This window comes from Mchenga conophoros, linkage group LG11 (assembly GCF_057382185.1).
Source record: "Mchenga conophoros isolate Kocher_MC1m ecotype Shallow Benthic linkage group LG11, M_conophoros_male_GT1.1, whole genome shotgun sequence".
Lineage (NCBI taxonomy): Eukaryota > Metazoa > Chordata > Actinopteri > Cichliformes > Cichlidae > Mchenga > Mchenga conophoros.
In genome coordinates, this window is record NC_140536.1 from 17,619,892 (window position 1) to 17,636,983 (window position 17,092).

General features: G+C 40.5%; 1 protein-coding gene across 1 annotated transcript in view; it reads right to left on the reverse strand.

Annotated features, from left to right (window-relative positions):
- The window catches only part of lars2 (leucyl-tRNA synthetase 2, mitochondrial), a 34,927-nt gene extending 18,068 nt beyond the window's left edge, over positions 1 to 16,859 (reverse strand). Inside the window, exons 1-7 of the mRNA XM_085291195.1 lie at positions 16,694 to 16,859; positions 12,637 to 12,869; positions 10,041 to 10,172; positions 2,369 to 2,460; positions 904 to 964; positions 712 to 801; positions 268 to 411 (exon numbers count right to left, since the gene is read on the reverse strand). Coding sequence (XP_085147321.1) covers positions 268 to 411; positions 712 to 801; positions 904 to 964; positions 2,369 to 2,460; positions 10,041 to 10,172; positions 12,637 to 12,861 — 744 coding nt within the window. The 5' untranslated portion in view covers positions 12,862 to 12,869; positions 16,694 to 16,859. The remainder of the gene's footprint in view (positions 1 to 267; positions 412 to 711; positions 802 to 903; positions 965 to 2,368; positions 2,461 to 10,040; positions 10,173 to 12,636; positions 12,870 to 16,693) is intronic.
- Positions 16,860 to 17,092: the final 233 nt, after the last annotated feature.

Sequence of the window (17,092 nt, forward strand, 5' to 3'; positions counted from 1 at the left end):
GTGGTATTACTGAGGCTTCTGGTCTCTTTTTCCTTGAAGTAGAGATGCCAGGCTATAAATGATGGTCTCCAGGGGTCTGATTGCAGAACCAGAGAAGCAGGACTGCAGCTGCTGTTACTGAAGTGTCAGCCATGATTGTTATCAGAGGGCTCCGCAGCTCATTTTTGCCCACATGAAGTTTCTGGTCAGCCATTCAGATGCTGCTTGTCACACACATACTGGTGTATCTCTAGCACTGCCTCTCACACACACGCGGTACAGTCATACCTTGGCATAGTTTGTAGTCTTGATGAACCATTGTGTGAGTAGCTTCTGCTCCACCAGAGCTCCAGACCTCCAGGAGTGCCCATTTTCATCCACCTGTTCATCAGCCAGCACCGTCTGATCAACAGGGTCCCAGTTCACCACAGCCTTGGATAACACACATGCACGCACACAGCACACACCCAAACGGCACACATGAGCTCACAAATTGAAAAGCACAGCTTAAGAAGTAGCTCATATTTAAAAGCATATTTTAAGGCCACTGCATTTTATTACACAAAATGAAAAATGTTTTTTCCAGCCTGTCTACCATTTAATCCAGTCAAAGAGAAAACTCTGAGCTGCTTCAATCATTACTGTACCAGTCAGGGATCTGAAACCTGCGCAAGTCATATTATTCATTTAAAAGAAATCCAGGATAAACCAGAGCGCAAATACGATTAATACCTCTTTTTGGTATGCCAGTCCCGCTTCAAAGAGCTTGATAAATAGATACTGCGTCCACCTGTAGTAGTCTGGGAGGCAAGTGGTCACTTCCTGTCAGGAAAGTGAGAATCAGACTCAAAAGGGAGCAAAAGGGGCCTGAAAGCTGCCAAAACTCTCTGTCTGATGCTCAGCTCATCATCACGTGCTGCTTACCCGGTCCCAGTTGAAGCAAAGCCCGAGAGTGTCCAGCTGCTCCCGCATAGACTGTATGTTACTGAAGCGAGAGGAACGGCGCTAGAGTTAGGATATAGTGCACTCATGGGCCACTTTGTTAGGTACACCTTTTCAACTGCTCAACACAAATATTTAATCAGCTAAACTGATCAGCAACAGAGGACTGCATCCAGTGCCACTCTGTCAGCTGTGAACAGGGAACTGAGGTTACAGATGGCATATGCTCACCAAATTTGGACAACAGAAGATTGTAAAAATGTTGCCTGGTCTGTTAAGTCTTAATTTCTGCTGCTTTAGATGGTAGGGTCAGCATTTGGTACAAACAACATGAAAGCATGGATCTGTTCTGCCTTCCAACAAAGCTTCAGGTTTCTGGTGGTGTAATGCTGTGGAAGAGGTTTTTCTTTGGGCATACTTTAGGACCTTTAATATCAGTTGAGCATCATTTATGACAACAGTGCACCCATCGTCTAATAGCTTCTTCTAGCAGGATATCAGGCCATATCACAAAACCTCCACCACCACAAACTGGTTTCTTGAACATGACAATAGCCCTCATTTAGCAAAATTACCTTTGGAGTTATGAAACATGTACACCAGCCTATTTTGTTCTTACCACTATGCATACGTTACTAAATCATTCTGAACCAACAGGTTTGTGCTGCCTGCATATAATCTGCATACTGCCATGCCTCCATTTTCTCTATAAGGAGACAGGTTTACCTCCAGGTGAAGCAGAGAGAGCGGTGACGTGTTGCAAAAGAGACGTCTGGACAACTAAGGCAAAAAATTTGGCGAAAATCTGACTGATGAAACCGAAACAATTGTTTTCAAAGAGGAAGCTGGAAAAAGGCAAACGTTTCCAAAGTGTTTCTGTGAGCACTGTTTAAAAAAAAACACATAATAATAAAAAGCGATGCTCTGGCTGAAATAACGGATGTTCTGAATATCTTTTGGACAAAAAATTGGTATGAAAAAAAGACTTAAAGGAAAAAGAAGAAACCGGAGCATGTAATCTGTCAGCTCGAGATGAGAAACTCACCGCATCGGTGGGATGTCTGAGTGATGACATCCAGCAACAACAGAAGTCATTTTAAATTAAAGATAAGAAATATAAAAATACAAAATATGTTTGAATTAAACGGTTAAAGGTATAACTTTCCATTTAGTATTTTGTTTACTTAAATGCAATTTTAGAATTTAATTGTAATTCAGAGCATTTTATGGCTTATTGTGTATTTGACAACTATAAATGATGACTAAATGGCAATGCCAGTATTCATTTTAAAGAACTGTTTGAATTCCCTTAGACAGCCATTCATTTGTTTGCAGGCACGGTCTACATTTGTAAGTCAAGACAGGGTCTAACCTAGCACCACAAAAGTGGGCCAATTCCAGTTAGTATATAAAAACAACAAACACTGAGATGTAATAGTTCAAATACCTTTTAGTCCAGTCTTCTGGGTCAAGCCCCCTCTCTATGGCTGCATTCTCAGCTGGAAGTCCAAAGGCATCCCAGCCCATTGGATTTAAGACCTGAAGACACAATCAGGGAACTCGTCATTTTCATTAGCTTTCTGGAAAATGTGAAAGCCATTCGATATTCCTTTTTTAGGACTTTTTATAGAGTAGGAGCTGAATTAACCAAAAAATGGCTTCTCTGAAACGATATGAAATCTGTTTAAATATTGGTCAAAAGTGTCACTGAAGGTTTCAGACTTAACATCACACTTAGACCAAGAGGAGAAAGTTTCCCAGGTGAAAGGAGGAAAATGAAAATAGCCCTGTGGTGTCAACGTGCATCATTCACATAATTAACTGACAGCACCTCTGATCAGCATGCTGTTCACATTACAGCAGGATTTATGCAATCAGTAACTATTAAACCAAAAAAAACAAGTCAGTCTAGGAGGGAACGAGGGTCCTCTGCACGCATCAACTTTATGGTGATGTGTAAATCCCTGCTGGGAGCTTACACATCGGGATGAAAGCACACAGACTAAGAGCCGATGTTTTACTAAAATGTAAAAGGAACTGGTTTAACCTTAGAAAGAAGGGTCAGCATGCTTACATTATTACCCTGAACTTGTTGTAAATATACTGTCACTTTCTATACACATCCTCTCTGAACGCACGGCTCCCCCAGGCAAACACTCGAGGCGACATCTTTTTGGGTCCTCGATGGTGTTTTTCTGCTTACTGGGCGAGACGAAATGAGAGCACAGGAGTGGAAGGCGTGAGTAAAGTAGAGGAGAGGCAGAGCGACGAGGACTCGAGAGCTGGAGAGCATCGCTGAACGGACCCTAACTGGTCTGATGTTTCAGACGAATTGGTATCCTTGGTAACTGCAGGGGCCTCATTTGTAAAGCCGAGTGCTGGATGGTATCAGGCTAAGAGAGCTCAGGAGGAATACAGCCACACTGTGAGTAAAGCAGCCACGATGTGAACTGCAAGCGGAAAAATGTTAGGACAGATGTGCTACTACACTCTTGATCCAGCGTAAATACTTCACTGGTAATAGCTCCACTTATCCTTGTGACCACAGAAAGTGTGAAGCTACCCCGACTTTTTGAGAATCTGTGGCCGTGAAATCAGCACATTGACAAGAGATTGTGGTAGATGGACAAGAGAGTCACTGAAGTCACTGTAATGCAAAGTCAGAGCCAATCAGGGCAGGGCACCATGGGATGAAAGCAGAGGAGAAGAGCTGGGAGACTGATGTTGTTGATATGATGCTACATGCAAGTGTCCACCCACACAGCTCCAGACAAACTCCACTCCATCTGACACTTTGAAATGCAACTTGATAAACGTTTCCTCGTTACACTAGCCCATTCAAAGGTTAACGACCCCTTACCAACCCTTACACATCAGTGTATGTGTAGAGGCAGACCAGCCCTATTAGTCTTTTTAAATAGCTTATTTTTGGGTAGTTCAGCCTTTATATTGGACAGGACAGCAGGGCAGAAGAAAAGGTGGTGCAGGAGGATCATCACACAGGAAATTACCCGGGTTCCTGCAGTAACCTTTTGGTACATCTGTCGGCTGCTCAACGCAGTGAGATATACTGGCGCCCGTCTTTAGCATTTTTATTCCTTTTCATGCTCTAAATGTGGTGAAAATGTACCAATACACACGTGTGTTTGATAAATTTGAACCTACCACCAGCTAATATTTATAAGCATGAAACGAAAAAGCCTGAAAATTTGCTCTGACAGCTGAATAATGAAAAAGCTGATATTGATGTCTGTGTACCATCAGTGCCCATTAGATGCATCTCTGTCAAACTAAAAGCAATCCTACTTTTAAGCAAACTAATAGTTTTGTTACAGTCTTGAAACTAAATTAATTCTAGCTTATGTCAGGAAATGATTTGTGATAATCAGCAGCGTCATCATTCCGACTGTCGATACATATCCATCAGTCTCAATGAGTCTCTTTGTCAATAAGCACAACTCCACAGGACTCAACTCCACAGGCTGCCAGCCGGTCGTATTCTGGTTATAATCCAATAGAACATGAAGGTTACTGAGTGCAAATGTAATAGTTAACAGTGAATTTTTGTAAACCAAAAAACCCACCAGAAAGTAACGTTTTTTGAACAAAAGAGAGAAGAAAACACTTGGTGATCACGTAGACTCAGCCTCAGCCGAAATTGTCTGCTCTGAAAAATCAACTTTCCTTTTGTTGAATTCTGTGTGAAGAAGCTCAAGTGACGTGTGGCTGGATTTAAATGTCGGCAGGCCGCGATTTTGACACATGTGGTATAGACTGTAAAAATTATTATTTTTCCTAAGCAAGAAACAAGCGTTGTTGTTTTCACATATATAATTACACCCAGCAGCAGTGCCCATGATATCTATCTAAACTGAAAACGGTACTCAGTCATGGTTGGAATAATTAGGACCATTTGTCACGCTTATATGTTTTGCATCAAACTCATTTTAATATCTACGGAAGAGGGTTAGGGTCACCAAAGGGGGAAGGGGAAAAAAAAAAGAAGGAAAAAAAAAAAAAAAAAAGGTGGGCACATCTTTTTTTTTCCCCTTTTCCAATATTCTGACTTTTTCCCTCAGAATTCTGACTTTAGTCTCAAAATTCTAAATTTTTGCTTAGAAATCTGAGATTTTAATTCTGACTTTAATCTCAGAATTCTGACTTTTTTTTCCTAGAATTCTCAGATTATATTCAGAATTCTGAGAAAAAATTTTTACTCAGACTTCTGACTATGATCTGAGAATTCTAAGACTAAAGTCAGAATTCTGAGAAAAAAAGTCAGAATTTTGAGATTAAAGTTAGAATTCTGATTTTAATCTCAGAATCTCCGACTTTTTCTCAGAATTCTGAGAAAAAATAAGTGTAAAAAAAAACCAAACAAAAACAAGTGTAAAAAAAAAAAACCACACTTGAAGTTTCAGGAACAACTTTAATTTTTACTGTTTACTGTGATTATTAGCACGAGCTTTGTACTTACAATAAAGGTTAAAAGTTAACATCTTTTTTTGTTTTGATTACCTCATATTTTGATATTTATAAAGAACTAGGTTAGGTCTAGGTTAAAACTTTCTCTAATTTAGTATGTGACACATGAAAGAACTCCCATTACACATAACTGTTTAAAGGAGAGTGAGTACCTTTCTCAGTTAACTAGTGAATAGGGTAGACTGAGTGCATACAGCAGAACAAACTCAACTTTCTGACCGATGCTGAGAGAAACAAAGTAGTTCTCAGTGATGTAACACCAGGTTTCTGTTCAGAGACAAACCAGCCAGAGGAAGACGGGCAGGTGAAACAAAAATAACACTGCATCTCGTGTAAAGACGGCACCTGGACCAGAAAACACGGAGGAAGAGAGAAACTTGTCACACACCCACCTTTCTTCTTGGGTGGATAGATCATGTACAGACAAAGTCTAACCAAAGAACTGAGCATGTGTTTGTGTCACCGCAGGAGCACGGTCCATGTGACAGACACTGCTCGCGGCTTCATCAGCGGCCGCCGTTTAGTGGAATCAAACAGAGTGCTGAATATCGATTGCAGCACTAGGAGCTGAAACAGAGTGGAGTCAATAACAGACTAGAGCGCTGGTAATCGAGAGTATGGATTTTACTCTACACCTAATTTTAACCTTACAAGGAGACCTCATAGCGAGGATCCAAATTACCACAGCAGGTATTAAAAACCATAGAAACACCTTATAGGAAAAGCAAAACAGCTGCTTATGGGCCGACCTCATTCCTCACTTTATTGTAAGAAGGATTCAGTGTCAGCCAAGGTTATTAAAGTTAACGAAAAGTAAACTAAAAACTAAAACTAGTCATGAAAGTTAACTACTATAATAAAAACCAGATCTCTGAAATAATTTTGTGCAGCAGAAATAAACGTAGTTTTGTCATGTGTTCATTTGGTCAAATCTGTTATCACAAACTATCCGAAGAGACTTTTGTGGACGTGTTTATTGAGGCTTCGGATGTCTACAAGACTGAGTCAGCTGCTTTCAAAATGTCCTGCTGTGCACTGATTTTCCTAAATCTTGCCACAAATACAGCAATACTGAAAAAAAAACTAAACTGAAATTAAACTCTTCAAACTTAGGATTGAAAGAAACTTGAAAGAAAGGCAGACGTCAAATGTGACATGATAGTTGAATGCAAACTATAATGTGATATTCAGAATCCCAGCAGGCAGTAAATTTCAATATTAGCCTTAAAGATGAGTCATTTTACGAAAGTTTGACCTTATTTGACCTCGAAGAAGACGTCAGAGGTTTAAAGTATAGTGATATTAATGCCTATATATCATTCACTATATACTGTCTTTGCACACAACGGCAGTAAGAAAGACCGTTTTAAACAGCCCTATATAGGATTATTATCACTATGACCTTCAGCATAATCTATTGACCTTGAAGTAGAGGTCAGAGGTCAAACATGAGACAATATTTTAAATCTTTATATTTGTAAGAATCATAACCTCTAATTTATTTTTAATTTTATTGAAAGTTTTTGTCAATTTTTGACCAATAAAGCATTAAGTTGGCCTTAAAGACCTTGGTGCATCTAATCCAAATGTTAATGGCTTGTAACCAAAAGCCCACTCTACACAGTTTTTTTTTTTTTTTTATCAGAATCAATTCAAAACTTTTTGAGGCAGTAAGAGTAACACACGCACGCACACATACACAAACATTACAAAAAACATTACCTCCTCCTTGATGGGGTTAAGTGTAAAATGTTTTCTAATTTCTGTCATGGTAATTGCCCCAAAAACAGTTCACGAGACACTGATACAGGCTGACATTACAGCTGAATCAACACCTGTGAGAAGGTAGGATTCATTACTCTCATTTAGAGTAATAAACTGGCACCTGGGTGTGGCGTTGAAATTAGCATTTAAAAAGCAAAGGGATGTACAATAGAAATCAAAGTACAACAAAGAACAATTTAATTACACGCTCTCACTGCGGTGTAAACATCGGCCATCTAATTGAAAGAAACAGGCTCCCTGAGGTAGACTTAAGCTTCTAATCACACTCATATTAATGCTCAAGTCAAACTACTGCATAAGCATTACACGTGTATATAGATGGGAAGCTTCACAGTTTGGAGGAAGAGTAAACAGTGAGTCCAGCAGTGTAAACACAGCTGATATTAAAGAACTGTTGAGCAGAAATAAACAGAAAAAAAGTGGGTTACAGATTGGTGAGGGGAGCCTTTTGAAGTGGCTCCAGTGAGAAAGCAGCAATCATACTGTCAATGCAGCGTCATGTTTTGTATCAAAGACGAGTTCAATGAAGGACTGACTCACCATTTTTCCCAATATTACTAAACAACAGCCAAAACACATCCATTACATTTAACTCCTCACAATAACACCAAGTGTGTGTCTCAAACAGCACATTTGAGGGCGTCACGTCCTTTGTAAGTTTTTGTTTGTCACAGGGAGAGACGTGCGGTGAGGGGAAGATAGCGCACAATAAGCCAAACTGGGGCGTGCATTAAAAGTTAAAAGCTCAAAGGCAGAACAGGCTCATTCCTACAGGGATGGACACCTGAATGTGCTATTGTCATGGGGTATTCTCAGTGTTTACCTGTTACCTGCTTCTCCTCCTGTATGTATTATTTGTGTGTGAATGGTCCTTTGTTGTAACAATGCTTCTAGGCACTAAATCCCACACCACTACAAAGCTTGTGTATTTCTCCTTTAATGTTGCCACATTCGTAAGCATAATGCATTTGTGAGTTGCACCCATGAAAGACTTAAAAGATCTTCTCTGCCAGTGCCAAACAGCTTATTCTGTTATTGACTCTTGTTTGGTGTCACTTATTGGATAATCAGTGTTGGAGAGTAACGGAGTACATGTACCGCCGTTACGTATTTAAAATACAAAATATGAGTAACTGTATTCCGTTACAGTTACTGTTTAAAAAGGTGGTATTCAGAATACAGTTACTTTGTTGAAATAAATGGATTACACGGCAGTATTTTCCCGTTTCATATGTTAGGCTATGCTCTCTCTATTTTTAGTTTCCATGCCGGTGGAAACCCAAACAAAACACGCATTAGGAGGCTCTAATGTCTGTGTCTCAATCTCGTGGTCCATGTCACCTCTACTTGCGGCCCGCATAATGACGTGAAGAAATATTTTAAAAAATTATTCACAAAAATTATTTAATATGAAGGCAATAGGAGAAGTGTTACAGGCATAACTGTAAACAATGTAGCCTCATGGGCAGTGTAGTCCGTGCTGCAGGTTGAATGGACTGACATACCCATTATGTGTCTGTGAGCGAGGGAGGGAGAAAAAGGAGAGTGGGAAAAGTACGAGTTGTCACCGAGCAAAAACGGGAGATGGAAGCATGTAAATATAATAATAACCACTGCAGCCAAAAAGAGCCAAGTTGTAAGTAAGCTATTAAGACTCGACTGTACACCGTGTTCGCGTTTTCCTCCGAAGCAATAAGTTCTGTTGGAGCAGCCTTTCAACGCCTCTCTCTGTCTCTCGCTAGCAAAGTTGACTCAGACAACAAAGTAAAGCTAGTCTTCAGCTACGAGCCCGACACGAACCCCGAAGTATTAGCCAGAGGTCCCTTTACGGTTTTACGCCTTTACGGTTCGGAGCTGCGAACCTGTTTTACAGGTGAGGAATATTTTTCTATAGGAGATTGCTGCAAAAAGTGCAGCCTTGAGTAACGTAACGGAATACGTTACAAAATACATTTTGGGGCATGTATTCTGTAATCTGTAGTGGAATACATTTTAAAAGTAACCTTCCCAACACTGAAGATGATTGACGTACACATACAAAGGCACAGCACCCTGGCACCTCCTCCTCCTCATGGTGGTCACCAGCTTGGTCACACACTGGGGTAGGATGGCGTCTTATTCTTCAACTAACATTTGTCACAAGTCGGCCAGTTGTGTTGGTCACTCTGGCACGAACGGCACGCCCAAGCTGATCCCACAAGCGTTCGGTGGGGTTGAATTCAGGACTGGCTGTAGCACAGGAAGTAGGTTGGTGGTTATATCCTTGAGCAAGATACTAACCAAACTGCTCTCAGATGCATCCACTGGAGTGTGAATGTTAGACAGACCTCACAGAAATAGCGCTTTTCACCAAAGATAACGTTCCTCCACATCATCATCCGATCCGATAAACACCATCAATCAACAGTCAATAGCAGAATAAGCGGTTTGTCATTGGCAGAGAAGATCTGGAAGGTTTTTTATGAGTGCACACAAATGCATGAATTAGAAATAAACAGCCTTTAGACTTATTGCAAAGAGGCATTGAAACAACAAAGAAATAATAGAGTTTTGTAAGAAAGCAGTTTGAGAGTTTAAACTGAGCAGAAAAGCACTTTATAAGTACCAATCCATTTACATCAAACAGCAGTGTGTCCTGTAATATCACTTATGGAATTTCTGTGTTGGCCATAAAACCCTGTAATTTACTTACAGAGTCAGCAAACTTAAAGCTAAACAGCTCTCGGGACTCTGAAATATGGCACCGCTAAACAACTGCTGCTGTGAGAGCAGAGCATGTTCGGCTTCAATAGGGATGGTACAAGGCAGAAACATAACAAAATAAAAGAATAAAATAAAAGCTGACATACCTGATGCCCTCTCATTTTTTGGAAATGACCAATGGTGTCACTGATGGTATACACTCGCACATGGCCCATATGCAGTCGCCCTGATGGGTAAGGAAACATAGAGAGGACATAAAACTTCTTCTTGTGGGGACTCTGGAGGAAAAAAAAGAAGAAGAAGAGGCCGTTATAGAATCATGAGACATGAGACAAATGACCATAAAACTGACTTTTAATCCTGAAAGCACACAGCAGAGGAGCCTCTCCATTATCAGTCTGGCCTCTGAATGAATCCCATACAACAGAGACTCCATTAAACTGATGAGAACAGGAATAGCTGCTCATCACATAGCGATCGTGAGCACCGACTGACTGTATAAGGCTCTAACAGAGGCTGATTATAGTGTCCGAATTTAAATGATGTCAGTGCAGACCGCTGGTGATTTACAGTCTCAATGCTGTTGCCACAGCAACGCAGTAAGTACCAGTTACACCCAGAAAGACGTGATTACAGGAAACGTGAGTCATGAATTTTTCAGTAAATTAATTAGGTCCAGAGTTCTGTGGTAAATGCACTTAATCACTGTGAGCCAGTCCCAGACTGCCACACTGTCAGGCCATTAGGATATATAATCATCCAGAGCTCCGAGTCGGAGATGAGCTGCGAGGGTCAGTGGCAATAATAGATGAGGGCATAATTTAGAAGCATGCACCTATTCGTCTAACTGTGCCTCAAATGTATACATGTGGATCTGTTTCAATACAGGATCAGAGGACAGAATTATTAGCTCAGGTGCTAATAAGTATTTCCCAATTGCTGTTAAACAAAACAAGGAATTTTTAACAGAGCTTTTCCAAACGTCAGAGTTTTACTTTGGATGCGTATTTTACTTTGCACACAGAAAAAAAAATTATGTCACAAAAGCTAATACTACCAGGGTCAAAATTATTAGCCCCACTGATGCTAATAATCAGACACTGGAGTCAGTTTTAGCTGGATAACAGCCTGCAGTTGTTCGTTTCTCACACTCGTCTTCCAATCACAGCCCATTTTTTTCCAGATCTAACGGTCTTCTGGCAGGGACCCTGGGCTTCAGTTCACCCCACAGAGTTTCAGTTTTTCAGGATGTATCCATGCTAGTCAGTAATGCTCACTTTGGCATTCTGAAGGCTGTTCTTCCAGGAGCTATGAATGTTTGGGTTGCTGTCATACTGGAACACAGCGATGACGCAGACCCAGTTTTGCGCTGACTGCTTGAGGTTTTATTTTAAATTCTTCATGATTCTTTCACCTTGGTGAGATTCAAAATCCCAGACATACTGGAGCTTTCCCACAAAACAATACTCCCACCACCACTTTTCACTGGGGAGTTCTTTAGTTGTTTACCTCCCTCTTCTTTCTCCAAACATGAGCGGTATCTCTGATACAGAGCTCTAGTTTTGTCTCATATGGCCAAAGGACGCACTTGCAATAATTATAATCTTTCCTCAGGTTTTCTTTAGCATACTTTAGTCTGGACTGAAGGTGTCTCTTCTGCAGAAGTGGAGTTTTTCATGGTCTGCAACCTCACAATCCATTCTTGTGCAGGTTTTTGATGATTTTCTTCTTTGAGAATATCATTCCTGCCTTGGTTAAGTCATCCACTTGTGTCTCTGCAGTCGTTCTGGGGTCTTCAGACACATCTCTCACTGGTTTTCTTTCCAGAGTCTTTGAAATCTTTCAGCTCCTACCTCTACCAGGCTTGTTCTGTATTGTGTGGATCCATTTGAATTTCTTGAACTCACTCGTGGGTTAAAAATGTTTTGCTCGGTTAAAGAGGGGAGCTAATTACCACTGTCCTCATTTATAGTACGCACTTGGCCCAAGGTAGACACAGCAGAGGTTTTGTGAAACTCAAATAAAATCAGCAGTTTTTTAAACGCACACATCTGTGTTTTTCTTGCAAGGACAAACAAAACATTTGTTTGTGCTTATGATGTTTAGATTCTACAAAAGACGTCTACTTGTTGGTGCAACCTTGATTTGTGGAGCACAATTATGATTTCCAACTCATTCAACATTAATGACCTCTATTTAGGCCATAGAACATCTGAAAGAAGTATTTTTGTTATGTCAAGTATTTACTGAGGATGACTCATGTTTCTCACTCGACATATCAGACATTCATTTCTACTAGCAGTTTACCTCAACACATTTTTACAGCAGCAGCATGTGGGGCAAATGAAATGCCAACCATCTGCTTGTTCCAGCTTCTTATCTAAATATGGATTTATTGGATTATTATATTAGGATTATATAATAATTAGGATTATTATAGGATTTAGTGCATTTCCATCCATGCATGTTCCAGACTGCCTAACCAGGATTGTGGTGGGACAGGAGCCTATCCCAGTTGACACTGAGCAAGAGACAGACTGCCAGTCTATCTCAGGGCCAATTTACAAATCACCAATTAGATCAACATGCATACTTCTGAGCTGTGAGAGGAAGCTGGAGCACTTGCTGTGTCATATATAAACTGAGTTTTGGGTTTTTTTTGTAACTGCTGGTTACCAAAAGCAAAACAATCATTCATTTAATCTTGAGCTTATTATTTGATACTTTGAAAGACCCTCTTACCTCCTCCACTGCATCCTTCCGCCACTGCGCCATAATTCGCGGGTGCCACCATCCTTCCACTTTGCGTCTGGTCTCTGTTCGATAGTCCTTCTCCCACACGCCCGTCTCACTGAACAGGGTGCGACTCCTGGGTGAAATTTGGTGCAGAAATGGACTCTGGAGGGCTCCGCTCCTTTGGGCTGCAAACAGGGGATACAGCGCCAGCCTTCTCACGGACACCCGCATGATTGCGTCTGATAAAACAGGAAAACAGCCAGTGGTGGAAATGTTGACATGCTAGTGAAATACTAAAGTTTCTATTTTTCAGTAGAGGTCAGCTTTAACCGAGCTTTCCCCTAACCTTTGGTAAATATATTAAATAGCTTATAAAACACACAACATGAATGCACACACATTAAAACATCTAACTGACAGAAAATGGAAACAGCAGTTTCCATCTTTACATAGAAATGACAATAAAAGGCTCGTGACTCCGCCCACATGAATCAAATACTTTATCTGATATAGATTTTGCTGCTCTCCCTTTCAAAGCTGCCTCTTCGTGCCCCTTCGGCCCTTTCCTACGCTTGGATCGCTTCCTGGAAGTTTCACTCTGACCGGCCAAACTTGTGCAACTGCAGTGTGTGCTGGATCTCCATCGATGTGACCAAATGGTGAGATGAAAGAAAATAGTCAGGTTTTTGTGGAGTGGAATAAGCTAAACTTATTTTTCAAACCCACTAGAGTCTGACATTATTATTCTAAAAGGCTACAGGGCAGATATGCCCTCCATGGTGTAATATTCAATAAGTAACTAAGTATATTTTATTTTATAGCACATTTAAACCCCAAAGTGTTTTACAGGTTCCTTAAACACTGACATTACACGCAGTCACAATGTTTACGTGAAATAACCAAATCTTCCGGTCACAGTTCCAAATTCTTGACAGAAAAGGTGCGTCTTCAACTCAGATTTAAACATTTGAATTTGGGTCATTTGGGAGGTCACTGCAGAGTTTTGGTGCAGCAGCAGCAAAAACACGAGGTTCTTTTGAAATAAGCTTTGATGATCAGGAGTTACTAAGGAGCCCAAATTTGCAAGAACCTTTTCTTCACCTTATCACTGTGGGGTATTGTTTGAGGTAAAAAATGAATTTACGACTGTAAAATGACTGAAAAAATATGAAGCAAGTGAAGCGCTGTGAATATTTCCCAGAGGGACTGTAAGTGCATTAGAATAGCCCAGTTTAGATGTAACAAATGCATGCGTAACCCTTCCAGATTAGAAGGATTTAAAAATACTGACGGCAGCCGGTGGTACCCAGCCTTTTAGTAGACACATCTATGGTATGAATATCAAAATCCCACTTTGCCTTGTTCTCTTGTTATTGCATTCATAGTATTATTTTTTTTTTTAAAAACTTAAACTTGACCTTAAGGTCAAGGTCACTGAGATTCAAACTTGTCCGAAATTTTTAGCATTTAGATACAACTATGTTACTAATATGAAGTGCCTGTATTGCTTCGTTCTCGAGTTATCTTATTCACAAACGTGGGTGTCCATGTTGCCCGCAGGATGACAACAATACCCCATCAGCCTTTTAGGGCTGAGGGGTTTAAAAAAAAAAAAGGTTTTCAGTCTGGAGATTGTTCTGATAGTTCTGCAGTAGGTATGAAAAGGGTTTCCCACATCAGTGCATATGACTTCAGATGACTTGAATCTACAGGAATGAGCAACATTACATTAAAGTCCACTTGTTGTGAACAGACTGAGTGACAGTTTCATCCACTGCGATTAATTTATGGCAGCTCTGATTTTTTTTTTTATTTCTTTTTACCACTGCTGCTTCACAGCCTGTGTCCATCGCATCAACATCACTCACACAACAGCACGACTGGTTTATTCAGCGTGATGTGATTACAGCTCTGCCTCTCTCTGAATCTAAGGTATCAAACCACCTGCCTGCTCGGATGAAAGAATGTCATTTGCAGTCAGATGACATGAAATGACACACCGATTTCTCGGCTTTAAATCGGCCCTGTACTTTTAGATTATTCCCACTTCATTATAGGAGGTTAAGTGCACCCAGCTGCCTCTGGACATCACCTGCATGGAAGTGGCAGCTTCACTCAATTTGTGTAATTACTGGTAGGTCAAAAGGACAAAATACTACATTAAAGAAAATATCCAGAAGAGGATTACTCTATAAAATAAATTTAAAAAAGTTTACCACTCCCACTGCTAACAACTTGAAAGAAGAAAAACAGATTGATTGTAGGTTGTTTCAGAAAGGTTTCCCTTCCTCCTTAATGATCAGAGAGCAGTTAGGCTAAACTTTCTGCTGGCTTAATGTCGGTCAGACAGTCAGCAGTATGTACGAAAACCCATTTAACCTTGATTTGATTTCACCCAGACACAGACGTGTATATACAGACAGTTTCCAAGGTAACCTGAGAGGCTCGTACAGTCAGCACAGTCTTGGCTGCGGAGGACTACTGCTGCTAACCTGACCTGTAAGGAGAATATTTTCACAGCAGTGACGCATCTGGATCTCAGAAGGAGAGACCTTTAAAGCATCAAAGCGGAGGCTGAGATGATCAGCACGCCCCGACATCAGACTGACATCAAGTCAGTCGGGAAAATATAAATTATGACTAAAGCTGAGGAGGGCTCAGAGGAAAAGGTTACTCTGTATTGTAGGATTGCTGATGTTATGAAAACTTGACAGTTAAACAAATCAGCATGAGAGAGAAAGTTTCAGATGACCTGATTTTAGCAATAAAAACCACTGCTTTTTAAAAAAAAATTACATCCTAGATTATAAGGAGACAACTGACCAGGATGGACAAATCACTTGGAGAAAGCTGAGCTTTGTCAGCTGCCACTGGTTCTCCTCCACCCACCTGTTTGTGGGACTTTTTTGTCTTCAATATATTCTCTCGAGTATAAGCTAGCATCACAACAGCCAACACTCCTCCCCTCAGGCTGAAGCTGGGAGAGACGAGCACTCAACGCCGTGCGCGTCTCTGACGGTGCGAGTGAGTGGGCTGAGGCGAAAGACTGAGATAATGTTTCTATGGTGACTGGCCTCATCCATTTGGGTGTCTCCTACAAAGAGTAAAACATTGCTTCATCTCAAGCTGATGTCCAAGTCTGTGTGCTGGACTCCAGTACTCAGCAAGGGGTGGGGTGGGGGTGGCTGATTAATTCTTCAAATGAACAGTAACTATGACAATTTAAAAATATATTTTTAAAGCAGAAAACTAGGATCTGGGGGAGAGCTGTGCAGTCAGTCATTATGAGAATCTTTTATAAATGCTCAGATAGGACAGGTGTTTCAATATGTCAGAAGTCAAATGCATCTGTTTCTGGTGCCAGAGCTCACATATATTAAGACAATGAGTAAAGGTGCACTTACTTACATTTGCTCAAGAAACGATAATGTTGCCAGTAATCAAATGTATTGGATACATTTATAAGAATATTCTCAAAACACCATCAAAACTGTGTTACCACAGCTTGTCTTTCTGACCACATGCTCCCAAATTTACAACTCCTATCATTGGATAAAACGATCATATAAATGCAGGCGTTAAATTCAGTTCAGCTTGTCTTACACTGTTAACAATGAGGTGTAATAAGCTATATGGCTTCTGACATGAGAGTTATACACGATTTGCCTGCATATTTGTAAGAAGCACCAAGCAAGCAAATCAAGTAAGAGCAAAAACATTTTGGATTCTAAAACCACAAATAGTCCACATCCTGTTACATTGATACAGCATGCGTCACGCCAATTATCGCGTGACTTTGTTACATGCACGTTATAGGGGTTTTGACATGGTTTCTTTTCCGTCTTTATGCTACAGCGGTATTGCGTGTTGTTATTTCTCGTGATAAACCTGACCTGCTGCTTTATCCGCATAGATAAGCGAATACTCCTCTCTTTAATGCGAATTAAACACAATGGAAACACCTTTTTACACCTGCTGTGTGCATGTTCGTGGAGTCTGTCAGCTGCACACACGCTGAAGGATGAAGGAAAGGAGGGAAAATGTCTTCTGTGAAGCTACTCACCGTTTTATTTCCTACTCCTTTATTTCCGCGCTGTGCTCGGAATAACAGAATACGCCAGTCCGTGTTAAAGAAAACATCCCAACCAGCCTTAAAAACCGTTGTAAACGACCTGTTTTCCTGGCTCACGATTGCACTGTAGGCGCCGCCATATTGGATTTAAATAACCTTTATTAACACAGTGCACAACGACAAAGATAGCCTTTAGCTACATTCCTGACGGATATTGCGATTAACGCCCTGTAATAACTATTTCTAGTACTGCTAGTAATAGTACTAGTACTAACAGTCGCTATTTTCCAGAGGATAAAATGAAAATTGAGTAAACAAAGGTTGACAATTCCTGTTTTGTGACACATTTTTAAAAATTTTCTTTCTAGAGAGGGGATTTTTGAAAATCTC